Source organism: Limanda limanda, chromosome 16, assembly GCF_963576545.1.
Source record: "Limanda limanda chromosome 16, fLimLim1.1, whole genome shotgun sequence".
Lineage (NCBI taxonomy): Eukaryota > Metazoa > Chordata > Actinopteri > Pleuronectiformes > Pleuronectidae > Limanda > Limanda limanda.
The window spans coordinates 8,451,429-8,465,328 of NC_083651.1; the positions used below are offsets into that span (position 1 = coordinate 8,451,429).

The 13,900-nt window shown below is 39.4% G+C and overlaps 1 protein-coding gene across 3 annotated transcripts in view; it reads right to left on the minus strand.

Annotated features, from left to right (window-relative positions):
- Nucleotides 1-1,136: 1,136 nt before the first annotated feature.
- The window catches only part of map4k4 (mitogen-activated protein kinase kinase kinase kinase 4), an 88,371-nt gene continuing 75,607 nt past the window's right edge, over nt 1,137-13,900 (minus strand). For all 3 annotated transcript variants that reach the window (XM_061087956.1, XM_061087955.1, XM_061087957.1), the window contains 7 exons: nt 13,059-13,202; nt 10,869-11,003; nt 9,094-9,194; nt 8,199-8,348; nt 6,605-6,764; nt 5,980-6,119; nt 1,137-4,211 (listed from right to left, as the gene is read on the minus strand). In XM_061087956.1, the coding sequence (XP_060943939.1) occupies nt 4,128-4,211; nt 5,980-6,119; nt 6,605-6,764; nt 8,199-8,348; nt 9,094-9,194; nt 10,869-11,003; nt 13,059-13,202 (914 nt within the window). In that variant the 3' untranslated portion in view covers nt 1,137-4,127. The remainder of the gene's footprint in view (nt 4,212-5,979; nt 6,120-6,604; nt 6,765-8,198; nt 8,349-9,093; nt 9,195-10,868; nt 11,004-13,058; nt 13,203-13,900) is intronic.

The following is a 13,900-nucleotide window of genomic DNA, read 5'->3' on the forward strand; positions in this document are numbered from 1 at the left end:
TTTAACATGCAGGATTATGCATTTATCTTTAAGCCGTGCAGGGTGAAAGGTGACTGACACAGAACAAACCGTTCATTAAACCTGACGGTTGAGAAAGAAGGACATGTTGCATGTCTTGGGAATTCTCCAAATCGCCTCATGCTCTTAGAAACACACTAGAGCTGAGGAATTTACCTTCCAGTCACTCGGCACAATCATACTGCAGCAGCAATAATTTAACCAAAACCTGATTTTTCTAAATATTCTGATTAAGTTGTGTTAGCATCTTGAATGTCTTAATATTTCACAATGAGATTCATAAGGATTGAAGTATGACAAAGATTATGCGTCAACTCATGTCAGTTATTTTATAATTAAAGTAAGTGAAAAACTGATAGAAAAGTAAAATAATGATCTAATTATCGTAGTTACACCTTGACCAAATAGAAATGGGACATAAACAATTCAGAACCATTTTAACTTTTTCGGAATGACACGAGTCAAAAGTTTCAGATTTGAGACGACGGTTGCAATTATGGCTTTTCATTCATATCTTCATTTTATTTTCAGTAATAATCTTCCATGAATGTAAAGTTGTGAAAAGTCACTTTGTGGAGAGCTTTTCATGCAGAAGTGATGAAAGTGTTTTTTCCACCGAACTGCATGAAGGAGAATTGTTTCTCAATGTCTCAGTGTCAAGACATTTATCTTTGAAACAAAAACCAGAAAAATCACTTTTGTACATACTTCTCTTTTCAGGAGAGTTCAGACAAACACATTCTGAAATCAGACATACAGTACAAACAGGAAGTCAAAGATTACAGCACAAATACTGTTTCCTATTCGTGCTGCAGCTCTTCGTGTGAATGGATTATACAACATAACTGCATTGTGAAAAAATGAATGGTTCACAACTTGAATCATTTCAGTTTTATGTAACTCTGAACCCTGATGAAGGCTTATGTGGAAATAAACTATAGAATGGCCTTTCCTTGGAAATATGAAAGCTGCAATATGCAAGGAAATATGTTGAAATAGATCCAACGTGTTAGAAATGTTAAAGTATGTATTACAACATGTTTTGAATGCGCGTGTGTTTGTGAATCAAAAGGCAGCAGAGGCTCGCCACAGACAAAAGACAAACTTTTCTTTTAAAATTACTTTTAAAGTTTATTCAAAGAAAAAAAGCCTTCAGGAAAATACATGACTTCCTGTCATACACACAGAGGACATAAGTTAGAGTAGCATGGCAGAAACAGCAGAGGAAAAAATATGTCGCCTCACGTCCAAGCCAGCAGGGAACATTACTGCAATGGTTCCACGTCGAAGCGCCGCTATGTGAATACCTGAAATGAACAACACGCGTGTTCTTTATTGTTTTGTATGTAGGTGATTCAGTGGGGTGGGGAACATGACAAAATAAAAAGAATTAACCAAAATAAAAGGGCTCAAAAACAAAAGAACCAAAACGCATGTGCGTTAAACATAAATACTGTGATGCACATTAGTGTAACAAAACATTGCCTCTGTAAACATATTCTCAACCTAAGGTGAGCGGAATTATATTAAACCACCGCAGTCGCATATTTACGCGTACGTAGACCTACAGAAACAACAGAAACTATAGTTAAGCCTCTCCACTAGCTCTAAATTAAAAATTCACAATGCTTCAAGTGATTTTTTTATTGTTTGGAAAAAAACAAACATTTCCAAGTAGTGGTTTTTAGAATAATATGTTTACATGTTTTGAAGTGCTGCCCTCATGGCACTTTTTCCAATGAAATTTGGCGATCGATTGCTTTTTTTCATCAGATGTAGACCTAAAACTTGAGCCCATTAAGAATACGAATAATTACCACATTTTTTTATTTCATGAAGTCACTAGAGCCACTCATCAAGGCCTTGATGCAATAAGAGACACAGGTACTACTGCACACAGACCTCAGACGACACAGCACTGGGGTCCACACAGCTTCTCTGTACAAGGGGAGCATTGTGTGTTAATTGTTGTCGTCAGGGGAAAAACACAACCATGGTAAACTTGTTTGTGACCTGATGTGTTTGACATGAGGTCAGAGCACAAATTCAACTCCCCCTTGCCCCTGTATTTTTTTCTCAGTGAATGATGTGCAATCTTTCGGAGTATCATGGAAACAGAGGAAACTCCAACCCAGCCTGGAGGAGGAGATCGATGCTGCAGTTGCTGCTCAGTCTTTCACATATACAGACGACCCGATATAACAGCTGGAGCAGGAAGTGAGGGGAGCACTAAAATAGTGAAAACCGCTCCTTCCCGAGGAAAAGGAAAGTTGGATTCCGTGTTGATTTTCTTCGAAAACAGCTTTTTCTGCTCCATGTTGCATGGGAAAGGTTTATGTCCTCACTTGATGGCAAAGAGTGGACTCGCAGAGAACCCTCCTCAGCTCAAAGCTCACACACGCACTCTTACAGCTGTGGGAAAGGTCGCAAAACAAATACGGAATCGCCCCCAACCCCACTCCACCCCCCCGGGTTAATATCTACACCTGACGAAGAGGCTCGGCTGCTGCAGCTTCCTGTCGTCTTAACTCAAAGTTCAACATCTAGTATCGATCACTTGTGACAAGATACAAAGCAAAAAAAATTACATCATCTCATGCCTTGGACCACCACACAGTAATTTGTCTTTCTACATTCTTGACACATAGTGCATTGCATTCACACAAAATGATACAAATGAAAAATGATTTGGAAAAAGAAATGGAAGAACCATCTCCCAGAGAAAAAACTCTGCTGCTGTATGACCACACGTTCACATCTCTGCCAAGATAAACCAATACGCCGATGACACTGAACTCTCCGACCGCACTCACACACACTGAACCTTCGGTTCTACTTTAAACTCCATTATCTTTTCCCCCCTCCATTTTATATTCAACTATATTCACAGCAGTTCAAGTTTCTCAAGCTGAGAGACTACAGGTGACCGCCCTACCCACATTGAGTTTTGGTGGCCATGACCACTGACTCTCTCTGGAAGATTAAATTAAATGTTGTACATAGACACCTTTTATTTTATTTAACCTTTTTTTGGACCACACCCACATGACTTTCTTCCTTGTCAAACGCACCTCACACTCCTGTGGGTTCGGAGTAAAAGCAACCTGACCGTGTGGACTATGGGTGGATGTGTGTGAATTTTAAAAAAACAAGGTAAAAGACATGTTTAACTCCACATAGTTACACTAATCTTCAAGGAATAATAATAGTTACAATTCAAAAAATACTATTCTGAAATCCATCAGCTTCAACATCTCTTTCTTTCTCTCATCACCGCCCCTCTATTTTTTTCTTTAAAGCAACCGTCCGATCAACACAACACTTCAATGACACACACACACAACCCCTCCGACTGAATCCCAACTTATGGTAAAACCTTGGATATCAGGCTCCTTCCATCTCACCGTGATGTCCCACCAACTCCAGCATCTTACAGTTTCCGCCCCTGGCTGACAGTCTGGACCTCTAACCAGCACGTCAGCAGCAATTGGACCAAACAGAAGTACATTTACACACACCACTGTAGCATTAATACAACAGACTCTGACCCCGCCAGCCCCGTGAAATGCTCACGAGAAAAGGCGGAGGGCAAAAACAGGGGGCAGAGGGGTGACTCCCTTACAAGAGGCAGACCTGCAGACAGAAGTAGCAGTAGTAGTAATAATAGTGGTAGCAGTACTAGTAGTAGTAGAAGACCTCAAGCTTACTGAGCCGAGGAGCACAGGAAACGATGCAGACGTACAAAATCTATCCCATTTGCGATTGCCCACTCGTCTTGAATTCACATTTAAGTTATTTCTACTTCCTTTCATGTATTAATTAGTCACTGATTTTAATCGTATACACAAGCCGTTACTTCAGTTCATTTCCGGGCATGATGAAGGTGGGACCGGCTGTCACTGTGTGGCAGGTCGCCCCCGGAGACTGGACTCCAGAGAGAAGGTGGAGCGATCGCAGTTGACCGCTCAACAAAGGTTGATTGTTGTTCTCTTTTGGTTGTCTGAGGGCTGACGAGACATCGACGTTGGGTTCTGAGATCCAGTGTTAGCGAGGGTGGAGAGGACATCGAGGAAGATGAGGAGAAGGAGGAGGAGGGCAGGTGTGGACCTCTACCAGCTGAGCAGGTTGCTTCGGCCCAGAGTCATGAAGTAGACCTGGCTGGAGCCTCCAGACCGAACGGAGGCGAAGAACACCTGAAGGAGAAAGATGTTTGATAACTGGATATGATCACAAGCTCCGTTCACTTGTTTTCAGGTGCATTTTGAATTTCAACAGAAGGAAATATAAAAAGTTTTTTATAACTACTGATATAACTAGAGATAAAGCCCTGTGGTTGTTTGCCTCTGACAAAAATTTGAAGAAATTTACTAAAGGCAGAATTGAGAAACATGTTTTGTGAGGCCACTATGAACTTGATCTTCGACCAAAACTTATCAATTAATCTGTGAATTTATGTGATCATTTATGCTAAATTTGAAAGGATTCCCTGGAGGTGTGCTTGACATATCATGTTCACAGTGTAAATATAGTGTTTCATGTGGGCACAGTAACCTTGACCTTCTAATTCTTTTTTTTGGTTGTATTTTCTTGGCTTTTTATCGACTTTAATGGATAGGACAGAGTAGGCTGTGAAAGGGGGAATAGAGAGAGAGTGAGGGAGGACATGGATAAATGGCCAACATTCGAAAATCAAAGGTCTACCAGTTGAATTATCCGCCGCCCCGACCTTCTAATTCTTATCACTTCATTTTTAAGTCCAGCTGAAGGGTTGCAAATTTTAAGAAATTCCTCCATGACGTTCTTGAGATAACGTTTTCACAATCATTGGACAGAAAGGCAGACCACCCGAATACATAATGCCTCAGATTACGGCAACGAAACGTGTTGGTCGTTTGTGTCGGTTTTCTTCAACTAATTGATGATTAAATACCATTTCTTTTAAAACTATTTCTCCACCGTTCATGCAAAGGGACCATTTTTTACGAGATTTATTTTTACATCGAGTGAAAATGACAAACATGGATGTTGATATGATTAGTGAATTATTTGGCAAAGTTGGGGCATTCAAAAACTTTGTAGATAAAACGGAAACAAGCACTGCTGAGGAACCACCGTGAGAGGAGAAGAATATTAAATCTTGCTTCACTTCGTCCAAAAAAGGGCAGACAAACTTTAGATGAGAAGAGGAACTAGAGACGAGTGAAGTTACTTCCACAGCAGAGACAGCTGAGCAGACAGAAAGTGACTTTAGAAAACCCCGGGCCAGCAAACTGTGGCATTAGCTTCAAATCTATAACCTAATTCACTTTGAATTGCAGGGGGAGAAGAGAACAGGCTCCTCTGTATCCTCACAAATGCCCTGCAGCGATAGTTGGAGTCAAGCATCAAAGACCAACAAGAAAAATCTCTGTTTAAAACTTACACACAATGTATAGTGATTTGAAATGTTTGTTAAAGAAGATTTCGAGAATAAAGAATATGTAATATTGCAATATAAAGTTGTTAACCCAAGAGAATGAAAACATAGTTATTATCGTAAGTAAACTTTAACTCTTTTCTTTAGACAGATGAAATAGCTTCTTGTTAAGGAGTAAATAGTTGGTATTGGTCGACTGAGGTTATTGCTGGTTATACTCAGTGATATACAAAGACGTTTTGTAGTTCCTCCAGAAGCAATCAGATTGGTTCAAGATTTTGGATCCACAGGGGGTGAATTTCCATTGAGTTCTCATTGTAGCTTATTTCCTAAAAATGTTTTCCTTTCTTTAATCTAGTATTATTAGGACCTTTTTCCCTTTAGGTGGCCCCAATATTCGGCTGTACTGGAAGGAGACTCATCTGCTCAGATAATGTTATTGATTCTGAAACTCATTTCAGCTCACAGATCGTATTATAAAGCTCCAGCCTCTCTGTGGCCTTTAACAAGGAGCAGTATAGATGGATGTGTACATGTTGTCTCACCTTGTCATTTCTTTCACAGAGGAACTTGAGTCTCTGGGCTCTCTTGTGCATGAAGACACCATCCAGGTGGCCAGTCTCCACCGAGCGGATCTCTATGGCCTTCTCCCCCCAACCCATGATCTGGTTGGAGCGGATGTAAGCTGCAGAGAGATATTTACGTTAATGAATGTATTGATATTTCAAAAAATCTGCATTTTTATAAATGCATGAATGCAGACAGCTTTAGAACGGTTTGGCTCATATCACTATATTCCATTAGTGTGGACGAGGCAGTACCACTTATTTTTCAAAAATGTTAAGAATTGTTGGGTTGACAAAATTACATAGGGAACAAAAACAGAATTGATCAGTTGGCCATTCATATTGGACGATATGAAGCTATATAAATATCTGGGGCACAGAAAACTATAATATTATGTAAAAAAAGGTTTATTTTCCTAATTCAGGTTCTATTGGTTGTATTTGTTTTTCATTTTCATTTATAGTGATTTTAAATAAAGTTTATGGTTGAACTGTAAAATATCAAGCCTCAATTGTATGTCTTTGTATGCAACCATGTTTGAGAAACGTACAAAGAAAAACTTCCACAATGTGTGTTTGTGTGACTTTTCCCACTGAGACTCACCCACTGAGGTGGGCATCTCCCCCCACTGCAGCACCACGTCCTTGGTGATGCGCCCGTAGGTGTTCACGTAAACGCCCTCGTCCTCGTAGCACACCAGCAGCTCGATGCCGTCAGTGTTGGGCAGGATGATGATGGCGTGAGACTGGATATGGGTTTGGATCTGCATGGAAACACAAAACCAACACAGTATTGAATTGTAAGGAACAAGAGAACATTCAATCATAGAATAGTTAAGATACAGTTGCACACATAAATATTCAACCCCCTCACCTCAAAAGACATTATAGTGATGTGGATGAAAGATAATGACAACAAATTACAAAAAAAACTCAACAAATTTTTATTGATACATATTTGAGTTATTTTGACAACAGATGTTGACTTAACTTTGAAGTTCAGATGAAAAATGAAACTCTTTTGTGGCTCATCTTTTAGCTTTTATAACTTGTAAAAAAACGTTTTCGGTAAGTGTTGACAAGCTTCTTACACCTCTCGATCGGAATCTTTGCCCATTCTTCACATGCAAAAGCCTCTAGCTCAGTGATGTTTGCTGGCTTCCGTGCTCCAACTTTAAATCCCACCAAAGATTTTCAAATTAGATTTAAATCTGGTGACTGTGAATGCCACTCCAGGACATTCCAGGATCTTTTTCTCAACCAAGCTTTGGTTGACTTGGAGGTGGGCTTGGGATCATTGTCTTGCTGGAAAGTCCAATGATCACAAAGGTTTAATTTGTCAACAGAAGGCATCAAATTCCTCTTTAAAATGGCCTGGTATGTCTGGTAATCTTGTGGTTAAGAGTGGAGTCCGGCCATGAAGTCCTTGTTTATTCAGTGCACGTCTTATAGTTGCCACAGAAGCACTTGTACCAACCTTCATCAGGTCATCCTGTAGGGGTCTTGCAGTCACACAGGGGTTTCTCTGAGTTGTTCTGACTAAGTTGCTGAGGGCCCTTGATGAAATGTTGGGCTTTCTTCCACTGCCAGGCAGGTTTGCAGCTGCCCCATAAGTTTTAAACTTCCTTATAATGCTCCAAATGGCGTCTCTTGGAATATAACATTTTTTGGAAATCTTCTTATACCCAAGACCCTTCAGGCTTGATGAAATAATCACCTCGCTCAGCTTTTGTGCACGCTCCTTTGTCTTTCCCATGATTGCCACTCACCTTGAATACCTTCATGGGTGGGGTTTATATATGCATCACAGCTGAAGCAAATTAGATCATTATATAGTTCCCAAAGGCTTAATTATGTTTCAACTCCACTTTAGGCCATAAAAACTGTCAGACAGCTTTAAAAACAACATTATATAGGGTTTGAATAATTGTGACATGGCTATCTTAACAAAATATACTGTTACACAGAAATACTACACCATGCATTTTCTGTGTTGATTTTATGTATCACTCAGAAGTCATCCGAAGCAGAATTTTGCTCTTTGAAAAAACTTTAATTGTTAAATCCTTAAATTCTTACGGGGGGGTTGAATATTTCTGATTGCAACTGTAGCTACATTTTCTTTCAACAACCCAGATATATATCCTTTAACGCTTTAGCAAACCTTTAAGTGAGATATTAATTTTGTATGTTCTTACGTGTGTGGGTAGGTAGATGTCATAGACAGCCCCAGAGTCCACATCCACAGCGTGGAATCCATTAGCGGAACCGTAAATGACCTTTAGCCTCTGACCCTCCTCCACGGTCAGATCAACCAGCAGAGGTTTGTGCACCAGGTCTCCAAAGGACTGAAGGTCAAAGGTCAGAAAAACAAGTTGGGTTACATTTCACCGCCTTGTTCAGTCATTCAGCAGCAGCGTGAGCATGACATCAGTATTTACCAGGGTAGAGATGATCAATATTAACATAGAGCAGAACAAACAGTTTTCAAGGAATTTGTAGTTAAAACAACACAAACTCTAGAAGGTGCGTCTTTGAATTATTTTAAACCTTGGCATCAGCGTCCTTTATGGGTAAGAATACAGCCATAAATATATATCAAGGCATAAAATTTGAGCCTGACGGATTTGGATTTCTGGGGAACGATGGTGACACATTTAGGACATTATGACATTATGACATTAATCAAACACTGACAAAGAAATGTAACTGATGTTTCATATTTTACAGTGCAACCATAAACTTTATTCTAAATACCTAAAAAGAAAATACAAGTTCAACTATATATATATATAGAACTTGAATGAAGAAAATAGATCTTTCTGCACATATTTTCTACATTGTTTATTCTGTGAAATATTTTCACATCAAAGCATTTTGGCAAACGTAAACACAGATGTATGTGTATTACATGCTCCTGTCAGCCAATCGAGAGGGATTGTCGTGCTCTACATAAAATCAAGTGTATGAATATACAAGAAAGATCGAAATGATAGTATCAGCTTGGAACACATATGTAATTTGGTTCTGATAAAGACAATTGTTAAAAAACAGATGCTATCAAGCTAAGCTAATCGCTTTACATGCTCTCACCTTGAAGGCCATGAACTTGTGGTAGGGTTTAGGTGCCCAGGCGTAGACCTCCACTGAGTTTTTCAGAGCCAGAACCAAGAACTTGATCCGCTCATATTTCACTGGAGAACAGAAGCACAAATAAAACATGAGGACATGATCGCAAATTATCAGCATCAGGAGGAGAAACCACCATCATCTGCAAAATAAAACATTGATTATTTATCCACTATCAGTTTAAATGTCTCCTGGCGTCCTTCGTGTCACATCATCAGATGATGTTAGAAACACAGCTGCTGTTTGACAATAGATTTCTTGGTCAGACAAAGCACCAATCAGGCTCTTCTTTTGACTTAATTTGACTCTCCCTTGAAAAGCAGGAAAATTATTGTAAACTCAAATTTATTTGGATTCAACGACCTTAAGTATGAATCTTTTTTTTTTGTGCCGCCGAATTCAGTTTATGGAAAATTAAAGAAATTGCCAGTCACACTGAATTTGAGTTAATAGCCGTAACTCCCATGTGATATGATCTGATCTTAACTTTCTTGTGCATGCCAATAATTTCTTCTACGCTATGAAATAATTTATTAATTTGGATTTAAAAATTTAAAAAGGGGTTCAATCAAAATATTTTAAATTCTATTTATGCATCTTAGTTTTGAAAATGTCTCTACATTACACTTCCTCAAACAAACATCTGCACAAGAGAACTTGAATCATCGGGTGAAACTTGGTTTCTCGCCAATTCAGACACACGTGAGTAAAATTCCTAGCCAGGAAATGGATGTGATGAATGACAGCTGTGGTCAGTGTAGAGGGGTTTCCAAAAGGAAATGTCCGTCTTGGCTCAGGGGCACTACCATCACAGAGGACATTCTGAGTTTAAGACAGGACATGTCCACTCGGATTTCCCTGCTGCAGTGTTACTTAACTAAGGGCTTTCCTTCCAGCTTTTATCAGCAACATGCTTTTGTACAAATACATTCAAAGTGAGTTTGTAAATATTTACTCTCCTGTTTGAGTTCAGATGCGACTGGGGTTTTTTAAATGGGAAACGAGGACAAAGCAGGGTTGGTTGTTGAATAGATAACATTGATTGTGAAACGTAAAAGCTTATATTTACTAAACACATAATAAATTACAGCGATTCATTATGAAATGGTAAGGACACATAAACGTGTAAGACGCTTAATCATAACCACACAGATCCTTACCAGTCATAACCCAAACACAACACTTTTACACAATTAACTTAACCGTCTCAAGTAGTTTAACGTCAACACTTAATTTGTTGTGACTTTTTGTACCTTTATTTAACAGGTAGCAACAGAAAGAAAGAAAAAAGGAGGGATGAGAGCCGATAAAAGTTTCAGGACAGAATTCAACCAGGATAAATTGACAATGAATCCGTAAGTTTCCGTACGTTAATTTGGTTGTGGCAGCCACCATAATATAAACAATAATATACTTTATCTTTAATTGGTCAAATCATTCATAGCACACTCATGCATGACAGCATTTGCTACTCGCAACCACAAATGATGAATGTGCTGGGAAGTCATATCTGATCACAAGTGATCACAGGAGCCACATTAAGGATGTATATGAGTTCCAGGTATGAAGAGTCGAAATTAACGTTTAACACATGTGATCAGATCGCCCAAGACGATTGTTACCAGGTCTGAACCAGGGACCTTAGACCCTGAGTTGACAGGGAAGCCATATTATGATTTACTAAAAGTCATCGCAAACATTTGTCTCCGTTACCATTTCACCGTGTCAACGTGACCTACCGACGTTGTAGTGGACGCAGCCCTCCAGGTCTCCGACCGTGGTCCAACCCTGTTTCTTCTCCACCTCGGGGTCGTTGTGCAGGATCTTGTTCCTCAGCCAGGACAGGTAGTAAACACGGAGCTTGTTCTTCTTACCTGCAGTCGATTGAGAAAGGTCAAAACATTTTCATCGACAGGTTTTCTTAACTCTCAGTGAAGAGTTAAAATAATAAAAACCAATACATACTGGGGAATCTGCTGTTGTTACCTCTGCAAAGGAGGTTATGTTTTCAACCCCTGTCTGTTGGTTGATTTGCTTGTCATCACAGATTACACAAAAAAATACACATTGCCATGAAATGCAGAATGGGCCAAGGAAGAACCCATAACATGTTTGGTGCGGATCAGGAGCAGGGGATGGATTCAGCAATTTTTCCTTACTTTCTTAATTATTGGGGAATAATTCATGCATCTTGATGAAAAAAATCTAGGTGTATTCAGAGGATGGATATATATGAGTGTGTGAAATTTGGTTGAGCTTGATTGAATTGAAGACGTCTTTGGGGTTTTGGCGGAAGTATCCGCTCTACTGAGCAACATTCTAGTAAACTATGAATCTCAGGTTGTTTTCGTTCTTCCCGTCAACGACTTTTAAAATTGCTGCAATAGTCATCATGACAGAATGATCAAAAAAGCACCTCCATCCATGGGCCGATATTTTGTGAGTCTGCTACATTGCCAAACATTTCTGCTTTTTAAGGTTTTTTTCCGTAGGAATTCTTGATACAACTTTTTCGATGACGGATATTTTGTAAGTTGTCAACGAAAACAAATGGACACATGTTTCCCTGTGGTATTTCCTTCCGTCATGACAAAACCTTGAGTGCGTGTCAGCGCTACATATTGTACACACACGTGACGCGCTCTCCGTAGGCAGAGATTTACGCAACATCCGTTAGGCCTGAAAATATCTGTTGTGACACTTCTGACTGCGCTGTTTCCATGTGAAATTGAGAAAGAGGAGAAGTAAGAAGGAGGATGTGCTTTCGATCTGAGAAGTTGTGGGACTCAGAGCTGTGTGTGAGGATAAAAATATTCAAGCAACATAGATATAAAAGTTTGATCAGAATGAGTAGGGTTTGGGTGGGTTTTCATTCATATATGTATGTATGTGTGCAGTGGTGGGAAGTGACGAAGTAGAAATACTTTGTTACTGTACATAAGTAGATTTTTCACATATCTGTATTTTACTTGAGTATTTATTTTCCTGACGACTTTTTACTTTTACTCACTACATTTGAACACAAATTTCTGTATTTCTACCTCTTATATTCTCAGAACTGTCTCGTTACTTGAGCAGCGGAGGTTTGGCGCAAGGCGCGCCTCTACGCACGGCACACTTCTCTCTCGCTCACTCGCGTGTCGCACTGCCTCGGGAGATATCCGGCAGCGTGTTTGCCTTCCAGCGCGAGCCCTAAGCGTCCGGAGGTTGGTCGGTCTCCCTTGGTCGACCGGGGTCGAGCAGGCTGTACCGGTTATGATCCCTTCCCAGGTTCACCTTTAGAAACTTTGTTACGAGTTTACTTCCTCTAGAGAGTCCAGTTTGATCGCCTTCTCGGCGCTCCGCCAGGGCCGTGACCGACTCTGGAGGGGCCGATCCGAGGACCTCACTAAACCATACAATGGGGAGTAGTGATGTGTGTACAAAGGGGAGGGACTTCATCATCACCAGCACATTCCCCATCCATCTATTCCCTTAGAATGATCCAGGTGCTTATGCAGGATCTCGGTTCAGTTCAGTCTTTATTTAATATGATTAAAATTTGGCAGCAAAACTAGACTGTCCAGGGATTTTTTCTTCTCTGTACTAGCACTGTGCAGGCTGTTAACAAAATAGGAAAACTATCCTATTATGTGTGCCTAGAACTTGTTTTTTTATCCCTATGATACTTAAGTTCATTTCAACACCAGATACTTTTGATACTTAAGTACATTTAATATGAGCTACTTAAGACTTAGGGTGACTTTTACCCTGAGTTTTTGCATGATTATTGTGTCTGTATTTTTACAACTTGTATGTGGTTGCATATTTTATTGTGTCTCCTTGATAAATCTTTAAGTGTAATTAAGTGCAATCCAACCATCTTTAAAATGTGTGAGCATTCCTGTGTGTGTGTGTGTGTGTGTGTGTGTGTGTGTGTGTGTACATACCTGATATAGTGACCAGAACGTTGAGTCCCTCCAGGACGTCCATCTGCTGGAAGCGCCGTCGGCTGATAAGAGGGTAAACTTTTCCCTGACCGCTTCGATCCAACAGCATCAGACCGCTCTCTGTTCCAACCAACAGGTTCACTCCTACAAACACAAACATTTTTAAGAAAACACCAACAAAACTGAACACAGCTGGACAATCTGCAGTCTAGTCGTGATCACCGTACAGATTCATTAGTGTCTTGCTGCCACCTGGTGCCGAAGACTGTAACAAGTGCAATTTTTAGAAAACAGTCATATAGTATTTTAAAATTCTTAAACCACATCAATGGTGATATATGGAAATGCAGATATGCAAAAATTAAACTTGAATGAGGCAGTCAACATTGAAATCTAAAAAAAAAACATTTAAAGTTGTAAACCAATATCATTAGATCATGACAAGTGGCCTAAATGTAACAGTCAGTGTAGTATTTTCACTTTTGGCTAGGGCTGCACCTATCGATTATGTTTTTATCGATTAATCTAAAGATTATTTTTTCTATCAATCGATTAATCTAACGATTATTTTGTATAAAATAAAATTTAAAAAACTTGTGTCATTTATATATATTTAATAATCACCTTTTAAATACAAACAAATCAGACAAAACATATGCACTGTAGGGCATTTTTCCACAACAAAAAAATGTCCCAGTCTGAACCAGCCTTTTGCAGTTCCATACCTCTCCAAAATAAAATGAGTGCAAGAGCTTGTTCCATTCAATTAAAATGACTATATCAATCTACATTAAACTGTCCAACAAAAAAAAATAAAAAAATAAAGCACAATTTAGGTACAT